General features: G+C 46.5%; 1 protein-coding gene across 1 annotated transcript; it reads right to left on the bottom strand.

Annotated features, from left to right (window-relative positions):
- Positions 1-917: 917 nt before the first annotated feature.
- LOC106505872 (uncharacterized) lies at positions 918-7,976 on the bottom strand. The gene is made up of 3 exons (XM_021073754.2): positions 7,862-7,976; positions 6,112-6,389; positions 918-2,316 (listed from the first exon to the last, which is right to left on the bottom strand). Exons 1-3 carry the CDS (start codon positions 7,872-7,874, stop codon positions 1,306-1,308), a joined length of 1,302 nt encoding a protein of 433 aa, XP_020929413.2. The 5' UTR covers positions 7,875-7,976; the 3' UTR covers positions 918-1,305.
- Between the last annotated feature and the right edge of the window lie 13,155 nt (positions 7,977-21,131).

The following is a 21,131-nucleotide window of genomic DNA, read 5'->3' as shown; positions in this document are numbered from 1 at the left end:
GCCGGGAACTTCCACATGCTGCAGGCAGGGCCAAAAATAAAACAAAACAAATCCAGGGTGCTGATGACACAGATCCAACTTTAGACTCTTCAGGCTGTGAGGCGGGGGCCAAGAGCTGGGAGTCCTCCTTAGGCCCGACAAAGGAGGATAAACCAGTCCATCTGAGCTCACCAAGAAGCCACTGCACCTTACAGACTGTACCCTACCACCCCCACCCTGGTTTTTCTTGAGACTGGGCAGGGCAATTTAAGTCTTCTGGAGTTCATCTCTGACGTCTACTGGATCCCCATTTATATACAGTAAAGCTAACTTTGGCGGCTCTATAACCCCAAAGTATGGTCTCCCAGATGAATGAGAGGGGTCTTCAAGATCTCCCCAACCTCGAGCGATCCGTCAGTTCCCCTGGCTGAGCAGACTTCCTCCTCACAGGTGCGCTCCCACCCTCTCGGTGTGGACGGGTAGGTACACGGTGTGAACTAGAGAGGAGATGCATTTCATTCATCTTCCAATTTCTTTATGCACACCCATGTGTTTGACATTGGGAATTGGGATTTGTATTAAACCTGCATGGTGAGTTGGGAGAGGCAGGCTTGCTTTCAGAAAACTTTTGCCATGGCACAGGGACATGCTCGGCATCCAGAAAAGAAGCCACTCTGGGCTGGACACAGGGAGGAGCAGGGACTTGGTCAGGGAGCACCATGGCCTGGCTGAGGGAAGTGGCCCTTGTGCAGACAAAGGAGAGGGAGGATTTGGAGTTCCCTTGTGGCTCAGTAGGTTAAGATGTTGGTGTTGTCACTGCTATGGCTCAGGTCGCTAATGTGGTGTGGGTTTGATCCCTGGCCTGGAAACTTCCACGTTCTGTGGGTGCGACCAAAAAAAGGAGGGTGGGGGGAGGATCCATTCCAGATGCACAGAAATAGCCATCATCTTTTTATTGATGACTGGATATATGTCTACAAATCAGCCCTCACCCTATCCCTCCATCCCTTCCACAGTTTGTAAAATAATTGAAGTGCTCCATGTTGTTCAACCATAAAAGACAGGACAGATGGGCTTTTAAAGCTCTGTTTCCCTTTCATCTAAGGAAACCCACTGGGTCCTCTGCCTGCCCATATCCGTTGCACTGTCTGCCCTTCCATCCTGACGTCTTCATTTCCTGAGAAGTATGGCTAGGAGACCTCTCCAAGGGAAAGAACACAATTCTTCAAATGCCTCTTCAATTTTGCATAGTATTAAAGGTATAGATGAGCCTTAGCTGATTTAATGTCTCCTATCAACTCACACGTACTTAGTAGGTTATTTCCATCACTTTGCTGTCGTAGGGGCTTCAAGTGTTGCTCCCATAGCCTCAGGGGCTGAGGCCTGGGATGCCCTACGGTGTCCCACCAAGGTCCTTTGTTGGAGGTAGGGATGGAAACGGCTCCTATGGCCCACAGGTACCTCTCCCGGATGGGCCTGAGGCAAGATCAGACGTGGAGGAGAAGCGAGATGCGCCTGGGGCAGACGTGGCTGAGGGGATGAAGAGGCTGGAAATGGCAGAAGGGGTGAATGGGATTGTGGTGGCTCCCAGGCCTCAGGGTTCTGGGACAGCAGCTGCTGGGGTGGCACCTGTGGCTCCCGCACAGCTGTTGGCAGAGGTGGAGGTGAAGGCTGCTGGTTCCACCATGATTGCTGTTCACCAGAAGGAGGATGCTGCCTCCAGTCCTGCAGCGCCTGGTTCCCAGCCAGTGGCATCCCAAGGCCCCCCAAATCTGCACTGCCAGCTTCTGCCCATGAAAAGGGCTGTTGGGAAGTGGTAAGAAAAGTGGGGCTGAAGCCTGAGAAGAAAGAGCAGTTTGGGTTTCCAGAAGGCTCTTCAGCTGGAATTTCTGTGTTGGGCAAGGCAATATTCACACCCCTGTTACCAAAATACCCCAAGAAAATAGCTTGACCGGGAATATCCTCTGGATTCCAGAAGTGGCTGGCATCTCTCTGGGCTGCCAGAGGACCCTGCTGGCAAGAGAAGCTGGGGGCACAGAATTTACCTTGATTGGGTCCTGGAATTGGTGCATAAAGTCCATCTTGATTGGATTCTGGAACTGGGGCATAGAGTCCACCTTGACTGGATCCTGGAACTGGCACATAAAGTCCACCCTGACTGGATTCTGGAACTGGCGCATAAAGTCCGCCCTGGCTGGATCCTGGAACTGGGTCGCCGTTTCCACGCTGAACTGGGGCACCGACCTCCCCCTGAGTGGGTCCTGGAACGACGTGGGGCTTTTTCATCTTCTGGGCATTCTTCATTGAAATTCGCGCTCTCCTGTTCTGAAACCAGACCTGAGATGTGGGTGGGGTGGGGTGAGGGTGGGGTGAGGGTGGGGATCGGGGGCAGGGGGAGGCGAGGGGAGAGAGGAAGAGACATTTTCCAGTTAAGCCCAGTTGTGAAGTCATCACCACCAAGTAATATGTGACCTAAGGTCAAACAAGTGTCAAAACCACTAAAGCTTAGAATAAAAGTCAAGTCCTTGGCTAGGCTGATTCCACCCATTCACTGTGTGGCCCAAACTTGCCTTCCGGGCAAATCGCCCGCAAAGCAAAGTTATGCAAGTGCACATGCGCACGCCCTCACACGGATTCTCGCCAGGACACAGTGTGGAAGCCGCTGCGAAGGAACGCTGGTCCTCCCCCACCCTGTCTTCGTCAGTTTCCCAGTTCCTTTTTTTTTTTTTAAGGGCCGAACCCGCGGCATATGGAGGTTCCCAGGCCGGGGGGAGTCAAACCGGAGCTGTAGCTGCTGGCATATGCCCGCAGACGCAGCAACGCAGGATCCGAGCCATGTCTGGGACCTACACCACCGCTCACGGCGACGCCGGACCCTTAAACCCACTGAGCAAGGCCAGGGATGGAACTGTCATCCTCATGGATGTTACTAGGGTTCGATAACCACTGAGCCACGACGGGAACGCCCAGTTTTCCAGTTCTTGCTTGTATGTTCACTCCCGCCCCTTCTCTTCTGCCAACTACAATTCACCTGCTATAATCCAGATGGCCTTTCAAAGAATCCAACCCCCCCCCCCCCACCCCTGCCAGTGGAAATGGGGAGGCGCTGGTCGGAGAGTGTAAACTCTTAGTCATAAGATTAACACGTTCTGGGGGTCTAATTAATATACAACATGGTGATTATAGCTAATAACACGGTGACATGAACTTGAAAGTTGCTGAGAGAGTAGATCTTAAAATATCAGTTCCTCTGTGGATCCTCTCCCCACCTTACCTCAGGCCAGGTGAGTCTTGCGAACAGGACACCTGTCAGTCCTGCTCCTATCTTTTGCCCAAACACAGGCGGTCCTCCTCTTTCCCCATTTCCAGGCAGGCCTCCCCCTTGCTTTGAGATGTGGTTCCACTTTAGGACTAGACTCCCCTTTCCTGGTGGGCTCTCCCACCCCTCACCCTGCTCCAGCTCAGCCAGGGCCTCGCCTTTGCTCTCCAGGAACACAACAGCAGCCTCTTGATAGGCCCAGCTACCAGGCAAGCCCAGAAGATAGAACTGAGCAGTAGGGGAACTACAAAACTTCCACACCTGCTTTCTTCCCAATTCAGAAGAAAAAAAAACTCCTCCATGAAAATTATAAGACAAAGGCCCAGTCCTACAAACTCCAGCTTTGTACCCTGCTGTACACACCCTGCCCCCAGGTCAAGCCCAGCTCCAGCCAGGGTGCTGACTGCACCTGAACTAATCCAGCTTTTCTTCCCCAGGGCCCTTGCAAATGTTAATCTGATCTTCAACCAGCAAACTTTGCCAGCCCCTCTGGATTTACTAGGGTGCCTCCCAGGTGCCCCTTGAGTGATGCGCAGCTGAGCTGTTGGAACTTCAGGGTTTCCCATCTGGCTCCAGGAGCTACTTAAACTGTAACAGGAATCCCAGGACCATTTACTGAACTTCTGGGGCCAAGGCTTTTGCCTGCAAGTGGTTATGAAGTTGTACTGGCTCATATGATGCTTGATAGGAAATGACAGGCAAGTCAGTTCTGGCTGTGATCAAGTCCTTGTGGGCTGCCTGCCCCTCCCTCAGAGTGAGGTTCCCCAGGTCAGTTGATAAGAGGCTGCTGGAGGCTTTCAAGTCTAAAAGTCACCTGCTTAGGGTCATCACAAAGTTTTTTCTATATCCTTGTTCACTGCATTGTAAAGTTAGGAACACCTGGGCGGGGGTGGGGAGGTGCTTCAGAGGAAAGATATGAAAATTTGGAAAAATTCAGTTACCACCTTTGTTTTCTTGGCTGCACCCGCAGCATGCAGACGTTCCTGGGCCAGGGATGGAACCTGCGCCACAGTAGGGACCCACTCAATCCTTAACCCGCTGCACCACAGCAGGAACTCCCAGTTACCACTTCAAAAAATAGGACTCCCCACAGCCCTCACCATCCAAGTTTATCGCTCCTTATCAGTACCCGGTGTTTTCTGTAACCCTCCTCCCTCTGGGCTGTGGTTTATTTCTGGGGTTACATAGATTTTTTTTTTTTTTTTTTTGAAAAATCAAACTCTTGAGCACCTGACACCTAGAAAAACTCAAGGGATCTTTGTTCCTACTCCAGTGGCCTCAGATTCATTCCACCATCTTTATCACACAACTTGAAAGAGACTGGATAAGAAATGGTGGGACTAGGGGACTCTAGGAGCTGCAGAATGCTAGGGGGTAACTCAGATGGTGCTGCACATGAGAACCACCTGAGGAGATAGCAGAACTCCCCGGGCCCAGGCTGAACCCCAGCCGTCAATGTAGGGTGAAGGGCTAGGGGTGAGCAGCATGCTGGAGTCACCTAACAGTTCTATAATGCCAGGGGACACGCTCCCAGCTCCCAGAGAGTCTGGATCAAACTTTGCGATGGGACCTTGTTCGTCTAGGATTGAAAAGCACTGGTCCAGAACAGAGACTTCGATCCCAGCTGCACATCAGAACCACCTGGGAGGCTTTCCAAACAACCTGTGGATATTTCAGCTCTACTCCCAGAGACTTGAATTTCATTTAGAGCATGGTTCTCAAAGGACCTCACACTTCAATCAGCTGGGGGTGGGGGGAGAGGTAAAACTCCCAATTCCTAGGCTGCGCCCAGACTCATCCTGCAGACCTCCTGGAGGCTGAAACAAGGACCCCACTCTTCACCCCCCTCCCCCATCTAAGAGGGATTACAGCGTGCTGGCAAGGCTGAGACCCAGAGGTCCAAAGGGTTCTGGACCCCCGAGACCTCCAGCCATCTTTGGGGAAATCCCTGTGAGGTCAAACCCTTTTTTTTTTTTTTTTTTTTTTTTTTTTAACAATACAACACCCAAATGTGATATGCCTTTGCTCTTTTGCCTGCTTCCTATTCTCTCAGTGATTCCTGGAGGGCTCCAGACCTGCTGCAGCAAAGGGAATGCAAAGCAAACTGAGAAGCCTGCTTGTACTACCATTCCTCTCACTACATCAGTTTTCTGGCTTTGATAATGTAGTTGCTTTTCTTCTTTTCTTTTTTCTTTTTTTTGTCTTTTTTTTTTTTTTTTTTTTTGTCTTTTTAGGGCTGCAGGTATGGCATATGAAGTTCCCAGGATAGGGGTTAAATTGGAGCTGCAGCTGCCAGCCTACACCACAGCCACAGTAACACAGGATCTGAGCTGAGTCTGCAACCTACACCATAGCTCATGGCAACGCCGGATCCTTAACTCACCGAGTGAGGCCAAAGATGGAACTTATGTCCTCATGAATAATAGTCAGGCTTGTAACCTGCTGAGCTACAATAGGAATTCCTGTGGTTGCTTTTCTTGAAAGATAGTTACTTAAATTAACAAGCAATGAGTTTATTATTGTTATTTTTAATAAATTAGCAAATATTTTGAAGTTTCTCAGTTTCAAAGTCTAATATAGTAAATATTTGACAGTATAACCCATAGAAGCCAGTTTAGACTCTACCCCTTGCCAAAGTAGTAACCTAAATTATGACACCTTTGTTTTCCTAATCTGGTAAATGGGGATGATAATGCCCACCTCACATGGATATTAAGAGGATTAAGAGTTTCTTAAGCCAGTATTAAAATACATGCATTGATTCCTCACCCAGATCCACCCTCCTCTGGAAGAGCACAGATTTATGCTTTTACCTGGATTCTTGGCTCAGGAATTTGTATTTGATTTGCGAGTTCTACTCGGACGTTAATATCAGGGTAAGCGTCAGCTTCAAAGGCATCAATAAGAATCTTGTATTGGTTCTTGTTGAACCTGGTTCTCTTGCGCCTCCGGCCTTGTTGGGGCTCTGGGCCATCTTGAAGCTCTGGGCCATCTTGAAGCTCTGGGCCATCTTGGGGCTCTGGGCCATCTTGGGGCTCTGGGCCATCTTGAAGCTCTGGGCCATCTTGGGGCTCTGGGCCATCTTGGGGCTCTGCGGGACAGATAGAGAATAAGAAAAGAGACTTTGGTCTCAGGCCTCACATTTAGGTTCACACTTGACCTATCCACCTCCACGCACCCTTCTGACTTGCTCCTGGAAGTTCAGGTCAGTGTAGAACCTGCAGCCTTCCGACAAGGATTTTGTTTCCAGGCATAAAGCTTAGGCCCCTTTGCAGAGCTCTCCCAGGACTGCTCCGAATATTTGGCTGCTGGTCCCCCGCCCCCCCCCACCGCGCCCTGCCCCAGGAATCTCATGAAATATGGAGGCAGAACCGGCTCCCAAATCAGGGCTCCCAGCCACATGTCTTTCAGACACCGCAGAAGTCAATGCACCCTGAACACCTTTTGGGGGCATCTGCCATATAAACTATAATCACAACTCAATGCACAGGTCCAGATACTGGCCTGGGTATTTGGGTATGCCCAGATGGGTCAAGACCCCTACAAACATGTATCTGCCACCTAAACAAGGACCCCAAACACACAGATATTAGGAGATGTCAAAAACTACAACCAGGAAATAAAAATAAATAAATAAACGAATACGAGGAAATGTCATCTAAGAAAAATCTAACATCTGGGAATTTCTATACATTAACATTTGCATTTCCCGTTGTGATCTGAAGAAGCTCCCCCGCCCTCAGTCTTAGACTTGGGCCCCCAAGATGGACTCGCCACTGGCTCAGCCCTCAATGGAATTGACTTCATGATGAAAAAATGAGCAAAATACCAGGCCAAGCAAGGCTCCCTTCCCCTCTCTCCCCACCTTGGAGTTCTGGAGCACTGCCCCTCCCTGTGGGGGGGAATTTTCCACACTTGTAAATTGAAAATGCATGGAGTTCCCGTCGTGGCGCAGTGGTTAACGAATCCGACTGGGAACCATGAGGTTGCGGGTTCGATCCCTGGGTTAAGGATCTGGCGTTGCCGCGAGCTGTGGTGTAGGTTGCAGAGCGGCTCAGATCCTGCGTTGCTGTGACTCTGGTGTAGGCCGGTGGCTACTGTTCCAATTGGACCCCTAGCCTGGGAACCTCCATATGCCGCGGTGGGGGAGGGGGGCGGTCCAAGAAATGGCAAAAAAAAAAAAAAAAAGAAAATGCACTGTACCGCCACCGGTGACAAAGGCCACCCTGAGCTCCTTCTCCAAGGCCGTTTTAGGGTCTGGTTTGGTTAGCTTTCCGCCTTTCCAAGTCTCAGCACCAAATGTCACAGCAAACAGAAAACTTCAATTCACTCCAGGTAAGCCCTGCCCAGACCCGCTGCCCAGCCTCACCTACCATTGGCCCGTTGCCCACGCAGGCCCTCCTGCTAAGGATTCACTTTTTTTTTTTCTTTTCATTTTTGGCTATGTCAGTGTTCCCCGGGCCAGAGATGGACCCCATGCCACAGTTGTAACCAGGGCCACAGAAGTGACAATACCACGCCCTTAACCCGCTGAGCCACCATGGAACTCCGCCAAGGACTCACCCTTTGAAGACATGACTAGGATGCGTCTCCTGACGAGCAAGGGTCTCCTAATGAGCAAGGGACGCCTGATGACCAAGAACTGCCTCCCTCCTTCCCCGAGTCCTGTAGACGCACTGGAGCGACCCACCCAGTTAAAGCCCTTTTTAACACTTTGTAAGGCTCCCCTCCCTTGATGGGATCTTCTCTGATTGGACTTCGGCGAGCAGCGCCGCTGCGGCCGCACTCTTCCGGCTTTGCTTCCCAGCGCACGTTTTCCGAGCGCGGAGCTTCTAGGCCTTTGCAAGATGGTGCGTGCTACATCAGGGAGTAAGGAACTTGATGTAATACTGCCCAGCACAGCTGCAAAATAGCGTAGGCCATACTGCACAGACCATCAATGAGTGTCATCTTGAGGCGCACGAGGGCAAATCAATTAGTTACAGAGTGAAAAGGAAACGACCCCTTTGCCCTCCCATTTCGCCCCTCCGGCCTGTATGCTGTAGAGCAAACAGTCCCCAGTAGTAAACTTCAGGCTGAGTCCCTCAGTTACTAAGAAACCTGGTACTGGTCTTCCGTTTTGCAGTCTTCCGAATTATAGCTTGTAGCATTTTAATCGCCAAAAGAGCTGCTATGAAAGCTGCTGCTATGGGAGTTACCATCCTGGCGCAGTGGAATTGAATCCGACTAGGAAACATGAGGATGCAGGTTCGATTCCTGGCCTCGCTCAGTGGGTTAAGGATCTGGCATTGCCATGAGCTGTGGTGGAGGTCGCAGATGTGGCTCGGATCTGGCCTTGCCATAGCTGTGGTGTAGGCCAGCAGCTACAGCCCCAGATTTGACCCCTAGCCTGGGAAACTCCATATGCCACTGGTGTGGCCCTAAAAAGACAAAAAAAAAAAAAAAAAAAAAGGAAAGCTGCTGCTATGCCTACTAAGCACACAGAAGGTCATGAGTCAAGGTTTAGACAGTTTTATGCTGAATATCAGGGCCCCCTTTTCCTAAATCCTCCTAAATCCCAGGGGACTGAGGAAGTGGTGGGGGTTTGAGCAGCATGTAAAGCCAGGGAAATAGAAAGCATGATAGGTTGAGAACTGCCCCCAACCTGCAGGTACCAGGAGAGGAGAAGGGGGAAACTGCACAGCAGAGTTGGCTGATCTCACTTGGGTGATTAGCAGGGTGGGTCCTTAGTTAGGATCACATTTTAACCACCTTCCCTTGTTTCCTTTCAAGCTCCAAAGTATTGTCTTGTTTTTCTTCTGGCTGGATTAATTTGGGATCGCCTCAGAAAAAGAAAAATTATTTCCACCAAAATATATCCTGAGCAGAAAGATTTAAGTAGCAAGAGGAGCCTTGAAAAGATCCTGATATTAAGAAGTAGAGTGGGAAGTATTTTCGAAAATTTCTGGAGTTCCCATCGTGGCACAGCAGAAATGAAGCTGACTAGGAACCATGAGGTTGTGGATTCAATCCTTGGACTAACTCACTAGGTTAAGGATCCAGCATTGCTGTTAGGTGTGGTGTAGGTTGCAGACATGGTTGGATCTGGTGTTGCTGTGGCTGTGGTGTAAGCTAGCGGCTGCAGCTCCGATTAGACCCCTAGCCTGGGAATTTCCATATGCTATGAGTGTGGCCCTAAAAAACAAAAAAACAAAAAAAAAAAAGGAAAAAAAAAAAAAGAAAAAGAAAATTTCCAAGGAGGTCCCTGGCGGCCTAGTGATTGAAGATCCAGTGTGGTCACTGCTGTGGCTTGGGTCGCTGCTGTGGTGTGGGTTTGTTCCCTGACTCAGGAGCTTCCAGGTGCCCCAGGCATGGCAAAAGGGGGAAAAAAGTTGCCAGGGGAGTTCTGTTGTGGCACAGCGTAGCGAACTGGACTAGTGTCCATGAGGATCGGATTTGATCCCTGGCCTTGCTTGGGCTAAGGATCCAGTGTTGCCGCGAGCTGTGATGCAGGTCACAGACAAGGCTCAGATCCCACATTGCTGTAGCTGTGGTGTAGACTGGTAGCTACAACTCTGATTGGACCCCTAGCCTGGGAACTTCCATATGCTGCGGGTGCAGTCCTAAAAAGACAAAAAAAAAAAAAAAGCTGCCAAGAGGACAGCCCTGAAATACCACATGGCACTTTCCTGATGGTCTCTTGGAGAATTCCATCTCAGCAACCTGGTTCTTGCTCTGCAGTCCAGGAAGCTCAGAGACACATGGGCACCATCCTCCTGGTCTGCTCTGAGGGCGAGTTTGGCTGGCCTGTCTCCTTCCTGCAGAGAGGAGAAGCAGACCAAACACCCAGAATGCTTCCCAGTCCTACACGGCTCTCCATTTGCATCAGTTCTGGTCAGAAATTTTCTCCAAAGCTGTGTGTCCATGAAGGACGTGCTCTGCTTGAAAAGGCTCAGCATCAGGAGTTCCCGCCGTGGCGCAGTGGAAACGAATCCTACTAGGAACCATGAGGTTGTGGGTTTGATCCCTGGCCTCTCTCGGTAGGTTAAGGATCTGTCATTGCCGCCAGCTGTAGTGTAGGTTGCAGATGGGGCTCAGATCCAGCGTTGCTGTGGCTGTGGTGTAAGCGTGCTCGAATCAGACCCTTATCCTGGGAAATTCCATATGCCGCCGGTGCAGCCCTGAAAAGCAAAAAAAGAAAAAAGAAATGGGAGAAACTCAAGCCTTGTAATAGGCAAGGATAGATGGAAGCAGAAATGAGATGAGTGGTGGGCAATACCACAAAAGGAGGCATCCAGAGCTCAAGGGATCCAGGGCTCTCTGGGCGGAGACCTGCCCATGTTTTAATTGGTCCCTGAAACCAACCTCATGCCCATTTCCTCAAGAGTGGAGGCCAAGTCCAGACCCTTTGGAAGGCACAGCCCTGGGATTTAAGCCAGTTTCGGCAGTAAACTGCTGCCCTCTTTCCTCCTCTGAAACAGGCTGTAAGGGTGTTTATGTCTAATGCAGTGGCTGCAAGCCCCATGTGCTTTTGGGCACCGAATGCAGAAAATCCAAACTGAGGTATGCTGTGAATGTAAAACACACACTGTATATTGGACCCTCAGCACAAAACACAGGATGTGAAATAGCTCTGTCCTTGAAAAAAGTAATCAATGTCAGTGATTATTAGAAAAATGCAAATCAAACCTACAGTGAGGTACCATCTCACAACAGTCAGCGTGGCCATCATCAGTAAGTCCACAAATAACAAATGCTGGAGAGGGTGTGGAGAAAAGGGAACCCTCCTGTACAGTTGGTGGGAACTTAAATTGGTGCAACCGTTATGGAAAACAGTATGGAGATACCTCAGAAAACTAAACATAGTACCAAGTGACCCAGCAATCCTACTCTTGGGCATATATCCTTGAAAAAGATACATGCATCTGTATGGTCATTGCAGCACTATTCACAATAGCCAAGACATGGAAACAACCTAAATGTCCAACAGATGTTTGGATTAAGATGTGATGTATATATGCACATACACATACACAATGGAATACTACTAAGCCACAAAAAAGAACAAAATAACGCCATTTGCAGCAACATGGATGGAACTAGAGACTCTCATACCAAGGGAAGTAAGTCAGAAAGAGAAAGACAAATACCATATGACAGCACTTTATCTGGAATCTAACGTATGGTACAAATAGACATTTCCACAGAAAAGAAAACCATGGACTTGGAGAACAGACTTGTGGTTGCCAAGGGAGAGAGGGAGAGAGTGGGATGGACTGGGAATCTGGGGCCAATAGATGCAAACTATTGCCTTTGGAATGTCTAAGCAATAAGACCCTGCTATATAGCACTGGGAAATATATCTAGTCACTTGTGATGGAGCATGATGGAGGATAATATGAGAAAAAGAATATATTTATGTACATGCGATTGGGTCGCTTTGCTGTACAGTAGAAAATTGACAAAGTATAATGGAAAAAATAAAAATCATTTAAAAAAATCAACAGCTGATCTAAGAATGAAATGGAATTTTTCACTCAAGCCAACCTGTGGATTATAACCCAGGAGACAGTCTCAGAGAGCTCTGAGGACTGTTCCACCCACTAGAGGTTAAGGTGCAGTGAGGTAAGTTTGTGGGACAAGGGGTTATAGATCAAACACATTGACAGTTTACATAATTGAACACGGCAAGCAGTGAGTCATCGTGCCCTCTTAGAGAATTGAGACCGGAATGTTATCTCCTAAGGAGTTAACTTGCTGGAGCTGGGAGAAAATTGGTGAGTTTTTTTTGGTTTGTTTGTTTGTTTTGTTTTTGGTGAGCAGACATTCCTGTGGCTTCTAAGGGGATCTAGCTTATGAAGAGTGCAGATGCACAATGCACACTAAAGCAGAGGGAATCATGGTTCAAACAGCAGAGAAAAGTTTATGTTAAAATTTTGTCCTGCCTTACAATAATTTTGTTTAATCAGATCAATGATTTTTATACCTGTTGCATAATTGAAACAATAACATTTGGGGCAAAAGAAAACGTATTATTGGGGAATTCCTGTTGTGGTGCAGCAGAAATGAATCCGACTAGGAACCACAAGGTTGTGGGTTCAATCCCTGGCCTTATTCAATGGGTGAAGGGTCTGGCGTTGCTGTGAGCTGTGGTGAAGGTCGAAGATGAGGCTTGGATCCTGCGTTGCTGTTGCTGTGGCCTAGGCCGGCGGCCGTAGCTCTGCTTGGACCCCTAGTCTGGGAACCTCCATATGCCAAAGGTGTGGCCCTAAAAAGATGATAGACAAAAAAAAAAAAAAAAGTAGTATTAAAATCAATGTCACCTGATTCTTCTTACCTTTTTAACATGGTAATTATAAAATTAAAAAAATTAAATTTAAATAAATTTAAAATTACGTATGCCCGAGTTCCTGTTGTGGCACAGCAGAAATGAATCTGACCAGTATCCATGATGTGCAGGTTCCATCCTCTGGCCTCTCTCAGTGGGTCAGGGATCCAGCATTGCTCTGGCTGTGGTGCAGGCCAGTAGCTGTAGCTCCGATTCAACACCTACTCTGGGAGCTTCCATGTGCCAAGGGTATGGCCCTAAAAAGACAAAAAACAAACAAATAAAATTACATATGTGACTCAATCATTTTTTTTCAAGGTTAAAAGCTGATTGACTTTTAAAATTGAAGTATGGTTAATTCAAAATGTGTTAGTTTCAAGTATATAGCAAAGAGATTCAATATGTATATTGAATATATATTCTTTTTCATGTTCTTTTTCATTATAGTTTATTAAAAAATATTGAATATATTTCCCTGTGCTATACAGTAGGGACTTGTTGATTATCTATTTTACATATAGTAGTTTGGATCTGCTAGTCCCAAACTCCTAATTTATCCCCCCAATTCCCATTTGGTAACTATGTTTGTTTTCTATGACTGAGTCTGTTTCTGTTTTGTAAATAAGTTCATTTGTATCATATCTGAGATTCCACATATAAGTGATATCATCTGATGCTTGTCTTTCTCTGGCTCATATTTTATTTCTTAAGTGGCTTTCAAGGTCTGTGCTCTTTTTTGTTGTTGTTGTTTGTTTTTTGTTTATTAGGGCCATACCCACAGGATATGGAAGTTCCCAGGCTAGGGGTCGAATTGCCAGATCTGAGCTGTGTCTGCAATCTATACCACAGCTCACAGCAAGGCTGGGTCATTAACCCACTGAGTGAGGCAAGGAATCGAACCTGTGTTCTCATGGATACTAGTCAAGTTCATTTCCCCTGAGCCACGAGGGGGAACTCCTGGAGGTCTGTGCCCTTAATTGCTAAGTAGTACCACTGTACCTATGAGGTGCCAGATATTAGGCAAGGTCCTGAAGATAATTCCATGAACAAGACAAATACTATTCCTTTATGACTTTCAAGAAGCTTCCATGAGGAGTTCCTGTTGTGGCTCAGTGGTAACAAACCTGACTAGTATCCATGAGAATGTGGGTTCCATCCCTGGCCTCTCTCAGTGTCTTAAGGATCCTTTGTTGCTGTGGCTGTGGTTTAGGCCAGCAGCTACAGCTCCAATTCCACCCCTAGCCTGGGAACTTCCATATGCTGCGGGTGCAGCCCTAAAAAGACGACAACAAGAAAAGAAGTTTCGGTGAGCCTCATGGGAGAAAGTCAAGGCTCCAGATTCCTTTAGAGAATAACAGAAACAGAGGCAACAAAATTAAGGAAGTTTTATCTTTACCTCCAAAGACTTTTGACAATGAATTGGTCTATCCCAAATTATGTATTTTATTCACTTGAAGTATGTTAGACACACATTATTTAATGTTTTTCCCACAAGAAATGACAGAATTTGTAACATGGTTATAAATCCATAAATATCTGTTGATTATTTGAGGTTAGTATTCTAAGAATCATGGCAAATTTTCAAAAATCATGACAGCCATACATGAAAATAGAAGGGACAAAAGGTTGTTTGAGAGAGAGATGAAAATTGAGGGTGATTGAGAGGGAATCAAAAAGCTTATTTTCTTTTTTTCTTTTTTTTCTTTTTAGGGCCACACCCACGGCATATGAAGGTTCCCAGGCTAGGGGTCCAATTGAAGCTGCAGCTGCCAGCCTGTGCCACAGCCTCAGCCACATCAGATCCGAGATGCATCTGTGACCCACACCACAGTTCACAGCAACACCAGATCCTTAACCCACTGATCGAGGCCAGGGATCAAACCTGAAACCCCTCCTGGTTCCTAGTCAGATTCCTTTCCCGTTGTACCACAATGGGAACTCCTCTTTTTTTTTTTTTTTCTTTTTAATGATTTTTATTTTTTCTATTATAGCTGGTTTACAGTGTTTTGTCAATTTTCTACTGTACAGTAAGGTGACCCAGTCACACATACATATATACATTCTTTTTTCTCACATTATTATGCTCCACCATAAGTGACTAGATATAGTTCCCAGTGCCAAAAAGCTTATTTTCATGCACATCTTCATTAAGGCCCATGTAAGACCCTCAGGACCCCATGCTTCTCACACTTGGCTAAAATTAACACCACTTTTTCCTTTCTCTCCCTTTCTCTCCACAACCCACTCCTCTCCCTTTCCTTCCAAGAGGTGGCATGTGGAATTGGGGTCAGGTATGTTTTGTTGTGATTCTGGCTCCACCCCTTCTTTGCTCCCTGACATTGGAAAATTTAGAAAAAATCCTCTAAACTTCATCTTTCCTTCCTTCCTTCCTTCCTTCCTCTCTTTCTTTCTTTCTTTCTTTCTTTCTTTCTTTCTTTCTTTCTTTCTTTCTTTCTTTTTCTTTCCTTTCTCTCTCTCTCTCTCTCTCTCTCTCTCTCTCTCTCTCTCTCTCTCTCTCTCTCTCTCTCTCTCTCTTTCTTTCTTTGGCTGTGCCTGTGGCATATGGAGGTTCCCAGGCTAGGAGTCTAATCAGAGCCATAGCCACTGGCCTACGCCACAGCCACAGCAATGCAGGATCCAAACCGTGTCTGCAACCTACACCACAGCTCACGGCCATGCTTGATCCTTAACCCACTGAGCAAAGCCAGGGATGAAATGCACAACCTTGTGGCTCCTAGTCGGATTCCTTAACCACTCAGCCATGACGGGAACTCCCTAAACTTCATTTTTTTCTTATGTGAACAACAGAAATCATTACATTCGCTGCCTCAAAGAGTTATGTAAAGTGCCTTCAGTAGGTTCTGGCACATGTCAAGTACTTATTAAACTTTGACTATTGTATTTTCTTCAAAAGTCTGAGGACTAATGCATTAATGCCCTCAATTTATGCTTGAAACTCCCCCTCATCCAGAGCCCACAGGAAAGAAATAGCAGCCTGACCAGACAAGGGATTAAGGATGCTATCTTGTAGCCCTCCAGGGGCTTCTAGCCATATCAATTCTGGAATAAGAAAAGGATCCAAGTCTTTCTCCCTTAACTCATTAAAAATGACTTCAGGGCACATAGCATGTGCTAGAGCTGCTTAAGGGAAAACACAGCACTGAATGGAACAGTTTTGTAGCACCAAAAAACTACAGGGGGCTCTGGGATTAAAAGATATAGAAGATTTGGAGTCAGATCTAGGCTTCAGCACTATTTTGTAGCACTTTGGATTCTTAAATACATAACTATTTAACTTCTCTGAATCTAGGTGTCTTCATGTGTAATTCTCACAGTGCTGCTAGTAAGACTCATTGTACGTGTAATGACTTAATAATGATGAGCATTTATTGAGGACTTAATGACTTAGGGATAGGTAGCAGGCTAATGATCTCATTAAATCATGGGCGCTCCCTCTAAGGTGGGTACTAGCGATGAGGTAGGAGGTAGATGGGTCCCTGGGCTGAGAATGGCTAGGACTTGTTAGGTGGAGTAAATTGGGCCTTATTTCTCTTTGACACTTCAAGGAGAAAGTTAATTGCAGGAGCTGAGCTCTGCTGGAGTAAAAAGATAAGATGACCATTTCAATCTCCTGGGGTCAAGGAGACTTCCCCAATTACACACCGTGCAGTGAGACTCCTAGGGGTCAAAAAGGGAGGGGGCACCAGGCTATAATAAGTCCTGATACCATCCCGGCACCCTTTGCTCTGGAATCCATCTTTGCCAAAAGATGCGCACGCAAATTGGGGAGGGTCCTGTGTCCAGTCAGGTGTGGGAAATAAAACAAGGTAATTGGCTAAAGGTAAACAAAGACCTGGAAGAAGTCTTCTGTGTATGTGATTTAAATCACCTCTCTGCTTGTGCTTCTCACGCAGGGGGATACCCACACCTACACTCCTCTTTAGGGTGTGTACTGCTTCTTTGCTTTTGACTTAAATAAACTGCTCCTTTGTGTGCTCTCCCACATGTACTGTGACTCTAACAATAAAATTTATACCTGTTTTCACAGTATTTGCCTCCTTGCAACATTCTTGCCTTCAACAGGGGGCAAGAATCAGGGCAATTCTACTTTTAGCCACTAGCTAGTCTAGTCGCTAGGATTCCTGGTTTTTCAACAAGGCTGCCCAGGTTCAATTCCCGAGCAGACTAAGATCTTGCTTCAAGCCATCAGTCACTGCTGTCTCTCCCGGATCAGTAGTACCCCATTCCAACAGAAACGCTCAGCAATTGTCATGGCCTTCAGCTGATGAGGAACAGTTTGAGAAACCCACAACAGATAGTTTTGCTTATTTCCTGCACTAAGCCTCTACATGCTACTGTTACAAGAGCAGCCACAGATTCCTGAAGTTGGAGCCCTGGTCCATGGCCTTGTCCCCAGAAGATGACACACCATGGACACTTAGAGAGGTTTATTGCTTGATTTACTTGATGGATGCTAAGAGTGGTGAGAAGCCACTGATTTAATTTTAGTGCTTGAGAAAATACTGAATTTGGGGAGATGAGCGGCTGTGGAGGGGAACTGAAAGATTAACTACCATTAATTAAAGCATTAGCTGCAGATGTATTTAATGCTCATCCTTTATGGGAGCTGTCACCTCTTACATCAGCTGAGGGAAATGCAGGCACTGGAGTAGGCTTTTCTCCTCTTCACAAAGGGGAATTTGTAGAATGGTCCTTTTTGCTTTTTAGGGCCGCACGCTGGGCATTTGAAAGTTCCCAGGCTAGGGGTCCAATCAGAGCTGTAGCTGCTGGCCTATGTCACAGCCAGCAACTTGGAATCCAAGCTGTGTTTGTGACCTACGTCACAGCTCTTGGCAAATGCCGGGTCTTTAACCCGTCAAGCAAGGCCAGGGGTTGAACCCACATCGTCATGGATACCGGTTGGGCTCATTACCACTGAGCCACAATGGGGACTTCCTGAAGTGGTCCTTCTTGACCTCTAATGTTCATTTGAGTCATCTTGAGGCCTTATTAAAAGTACAGAGTCTGGGAATTCCCATTGTGGCACAGTGGAAATGAATCTGACTAGGAACCATGGGGTTGTGGGTTTGATCCTTGGACTCGCTCAGTGGGTTAAGGATCTGGTGTTGCTGTGAGCTGTGGTGTAGGTCACAGAAGAGGCTCGGATCTGGCATTGCTGTGGTTGTGGTGTAGGCCAGCAGCTACAGCTCCAATTTGACACCTAGTCTGGGAACCCCCATATGCCCCAGGTGTGGCCCTAAAAAGAAAAAGAAAAAAAAATACAGAGTCTGGAATTCTCTTGGGGCACAGTGGGTTAAGGATCTGGTGTTGTTACTGCAGTGGCTTGGCTTGCTGCTTTGGCACAGATTTGATCAAAGGTCTAGGAACTTCCACATGCCATGGGCGTGTCCAAAAAAAACTAAAGTAGAGCATCTGATTCAGTAGGTCTGGGGTGCTGCTGAGCATCTGCATTGGAACAGGCTTCCAGGAGAGGCCAGTGCTGCTGGTCTGCAGAACACATTTTGAGTAACTAATCAAGAGAGTTTATGTTCTGCTTTTCACCTTTTTCCCTCAGCCCGCTCCAAGTGAATATGAAACCACTAGGTGGCGCCAGGGGTCGGCGAGTGGGGAGGCTCCCAGGAGTTCATGTCTCAGCACAGAAAGAATTGGCAAAAACACACACACACAGAAGAAAGAAAAAGAAAGAAAGAAAGAAAGAAAGAAAGAAAGAAAGAAAGAAAGAAAGAAAGAAAGAGAGAAAACCTCAGTGAAGAATAATGTTATCCTCATCAAATGTTAACCCTTGCTATTCCTCTTTTTCACTCATGACAGCCCATGTTTCTTTCTATTATCATTCCCCTTCTGTCTCAAGAAGATCCTTTAGGAATTTTCAGATTAGATCCACTGGCAGCAAATTCACTCGGTTTTCCTTCATCTGAGAAAATCTCTTTTCACTTTCATTCCTGAAGGATATTCTCACTGGATACAGAATTCTGTTAACAGTTCCTTTCTCTTAGCACTTAAAAAATGGTGTGCTATTTCCTTCTGGCCTCCATGGCTTCTAACGAGAAATCACAGGAATTAGAGACTTTCTGCCCCAGTGAGCAATGTGGCATCTCTGTATGGATACTTTTTTAAATTTAATTTTTAAATATTTTTTGTCTTTCCTAGGGCTGTACCTGCGGCATATGGAGGTTCAAAGGCTAGGGGGGTCGAATCAGACCTACAGCTGCCGGCCTACACAGCAGCCACAACAATGCCAGATCCGAGCCACCCCTGCGACCTATACCACAGCTCATGGCAATGCCAGATCCTTAACCCACTGAGGTAGGCCAGGGATTGAACCCGAAACCTCATGGTTCTTAGTCAGATTCGTTTCCGCTGTGCCACGATGGGAACTCCTCACACAGCTTCTTGAATCTGCAGATTATGCTTTTCCTCAAATTTGTGAAGCTTTCAGCTTTTTGTCAGCCCTGATCTCGTCCTCCTCTCCTAAATATTAGATATACTGTTGTTGTCCTACCAGCCCTTCAGATTCTGTTTCTTTCTTTAAAGTTTAATTGTGGGAAAGAACACATATAAAATTTACCATCTGAACCATTTCCAAGTATTCAGTTCAGTAGTGTGAAGTGTATTTACAGTGTTGTGCAACCAATATCCAGAACTTTTCATTTTGTAAAACTGAAACCCTATACCCATTAAATGGCATCCCATTTCCTCCTCTCCTTAGCCCCAGCAACCATCAGTTAACTTCTCTCAATATGAATTTGACTTCTCTACACACCTTATATAAGTGAAATCACACGCTTTTTTTTTTTTTTTTTTTGTGACTGGCTTGTTTCAGTTAGCATAATATCCTAAAGGTTCATTCATACTGTAGCATGTGTCAGACTTTTCTTCCTTTTTAAGAATGAATAGGGAGTTCCCTTTGTGGCTCAGTGGTAACAAACCTGACAAGTATCCACGAGAACTCAAGTTTGATCCCTGGCCTTGATCAGTGGGTTAGTACCCAGCATTGCTGGGAGCTGTGGCATAGGCCAGCAGTGCAGCTCTGATTCGACGCCTAGTCTGGGAACTTCCAGATGCCACAGGTCTTTTGCCTAAAAAGACAAGACAAACAAACAAAAAAACAAAGACCAAAACAACCCACCAAGCATAATGAGTAATATTCCACTGCATGGATATACTGCATTTTTTTAGTCATTTATCTGTCTGTGGACACTTGCGTTGCTTCCTTATTCTGCCTGTTGTGAACAGTGCGATTATGAATGTGGATGTGCAAATATCTCTTCAAGACCCTGCTGTTAATTCTTTTGGAAATTTCTCATTGTGGAGCAGCAGAAACAAATCTGATTAGTATCCATGAGGATGCAGGTTTGATCCCTGGCCTTGCTCAGTGGGTCCAGGATCCAGCATTGCCATGAGCTTCGGTATAGGTCACAGATGCGGCTTGAGTCCCTTGTTGCTGTGGCTGTGGCCAGCAGCTGTAGCTTTATTTCGACCCCTAGCCTGGGAACTTCCACATGCTGCAGGTGAGGCCCTAAAAAAAAAAAAAAAAAGAAGAATTAATAAATTTTACAGTTCACATTTCAAAGACTACAAAGAGGTCCAGTGAAAAGTTGGCCTCCTATTCTGTCCCCAATCCTTCTAGCCCCTCCACCAGGTAACCACAATCATGAAATCTCGAGTATTTTTTCCAGACATATTATGATGCATAAACAAGTATTATTTATATTGTTTTTTTTTTACACAGCTAGTGGCACTCTATGCTCTATTTTTCATCTTGCCTTTTTTTTTTTGGCTGTGCGTACAGCATATGGAGCTTCCCTGGCCAGGGATCAAATCCACGCCACAGCAACAACCTAATCCACTGCAGTGACAACGCCTGATCCTAACACACTGTGTCACAAAAGAACTCCTCATCTTACCTTTTTTAACTTAATAATATATCTTAGACATCTTTCTATTACTATACATTAAAGAGCATCCTTGGGGAGTTCCTGTTCTTGCTCAGCAGTAACAAACCCGACTAGTACCCATGAGGACTCAGGTTTGATCCCTGGCCTGGTTCAGTGGGTCAAGGGTCCAGTGTTGCTGTGACTGTGGCATAGGGAACTTCCACATGACGTGGCTGCAGTCCTAAAAAAAAAAAAAAAAGCACGCCTGTTCTTTTTTGAGGTAGTATGGTTTTCTATTTGATAGGAGTATCAAAATTTAGACAGTCTCTTATGGATGGACATGTATGGTGCTTCCAATCTTTTGCTATTTAAACTATGATTCAATGAATAACTTTGCCATGTCAATTTTTTTTTTTTGTCCTTTTCTGGGGTCACTCCCACAGCATATGGAGGTTCCCAGGCTAGGGGTCAAGTCGGAACGGTAGCCACCAGCCTACACCAGAGTCACAGCAACTCGGGATCCAAGCCGCGTCTGCGACCTACACCACAGCTCACTGGCAATGCTGGATCCTCAACCCACTGAGCAAGGCCAGGGATCGAACCTGCAACCTCATGGTTCCTAGTCGGA

Source organism: Sus scrofa, chromosome 14, assembly GCF_054392235.1.
Source record: "Sus scrofa isolate SSC_HxYL_T2T_F1_AM1 chromosome 14, Sscrofa_HxYL_maternal_Yorkshire_Landrace_v2.0, whole genome shotgun sequence".
Taxonomy (NCBI): domain Eukaryota; kingdom Metazoa; phylum Chordata; class Mammalia; order Artiodactyla; family Suidae; genus Sus; species Sus scrofa.
The sequence above is the reverse complement of the archived record's forward strand: the minus strand, read 5'-3'. Positions and strand labels throughout refer to the sequence as shown.

Excerpts from the sequence above, each read along its gene's own strand:
- LOC106505872 (XM_021073754.2), bottom strand. Across the intron at positions 2,317-6,111 it reads TTCCTGAGCCAAGAATCCAG|GTCTGGTTTCAGAACAGGAG; the intron begins GTAAAAGCATAA and ends CCCACATCTCAG.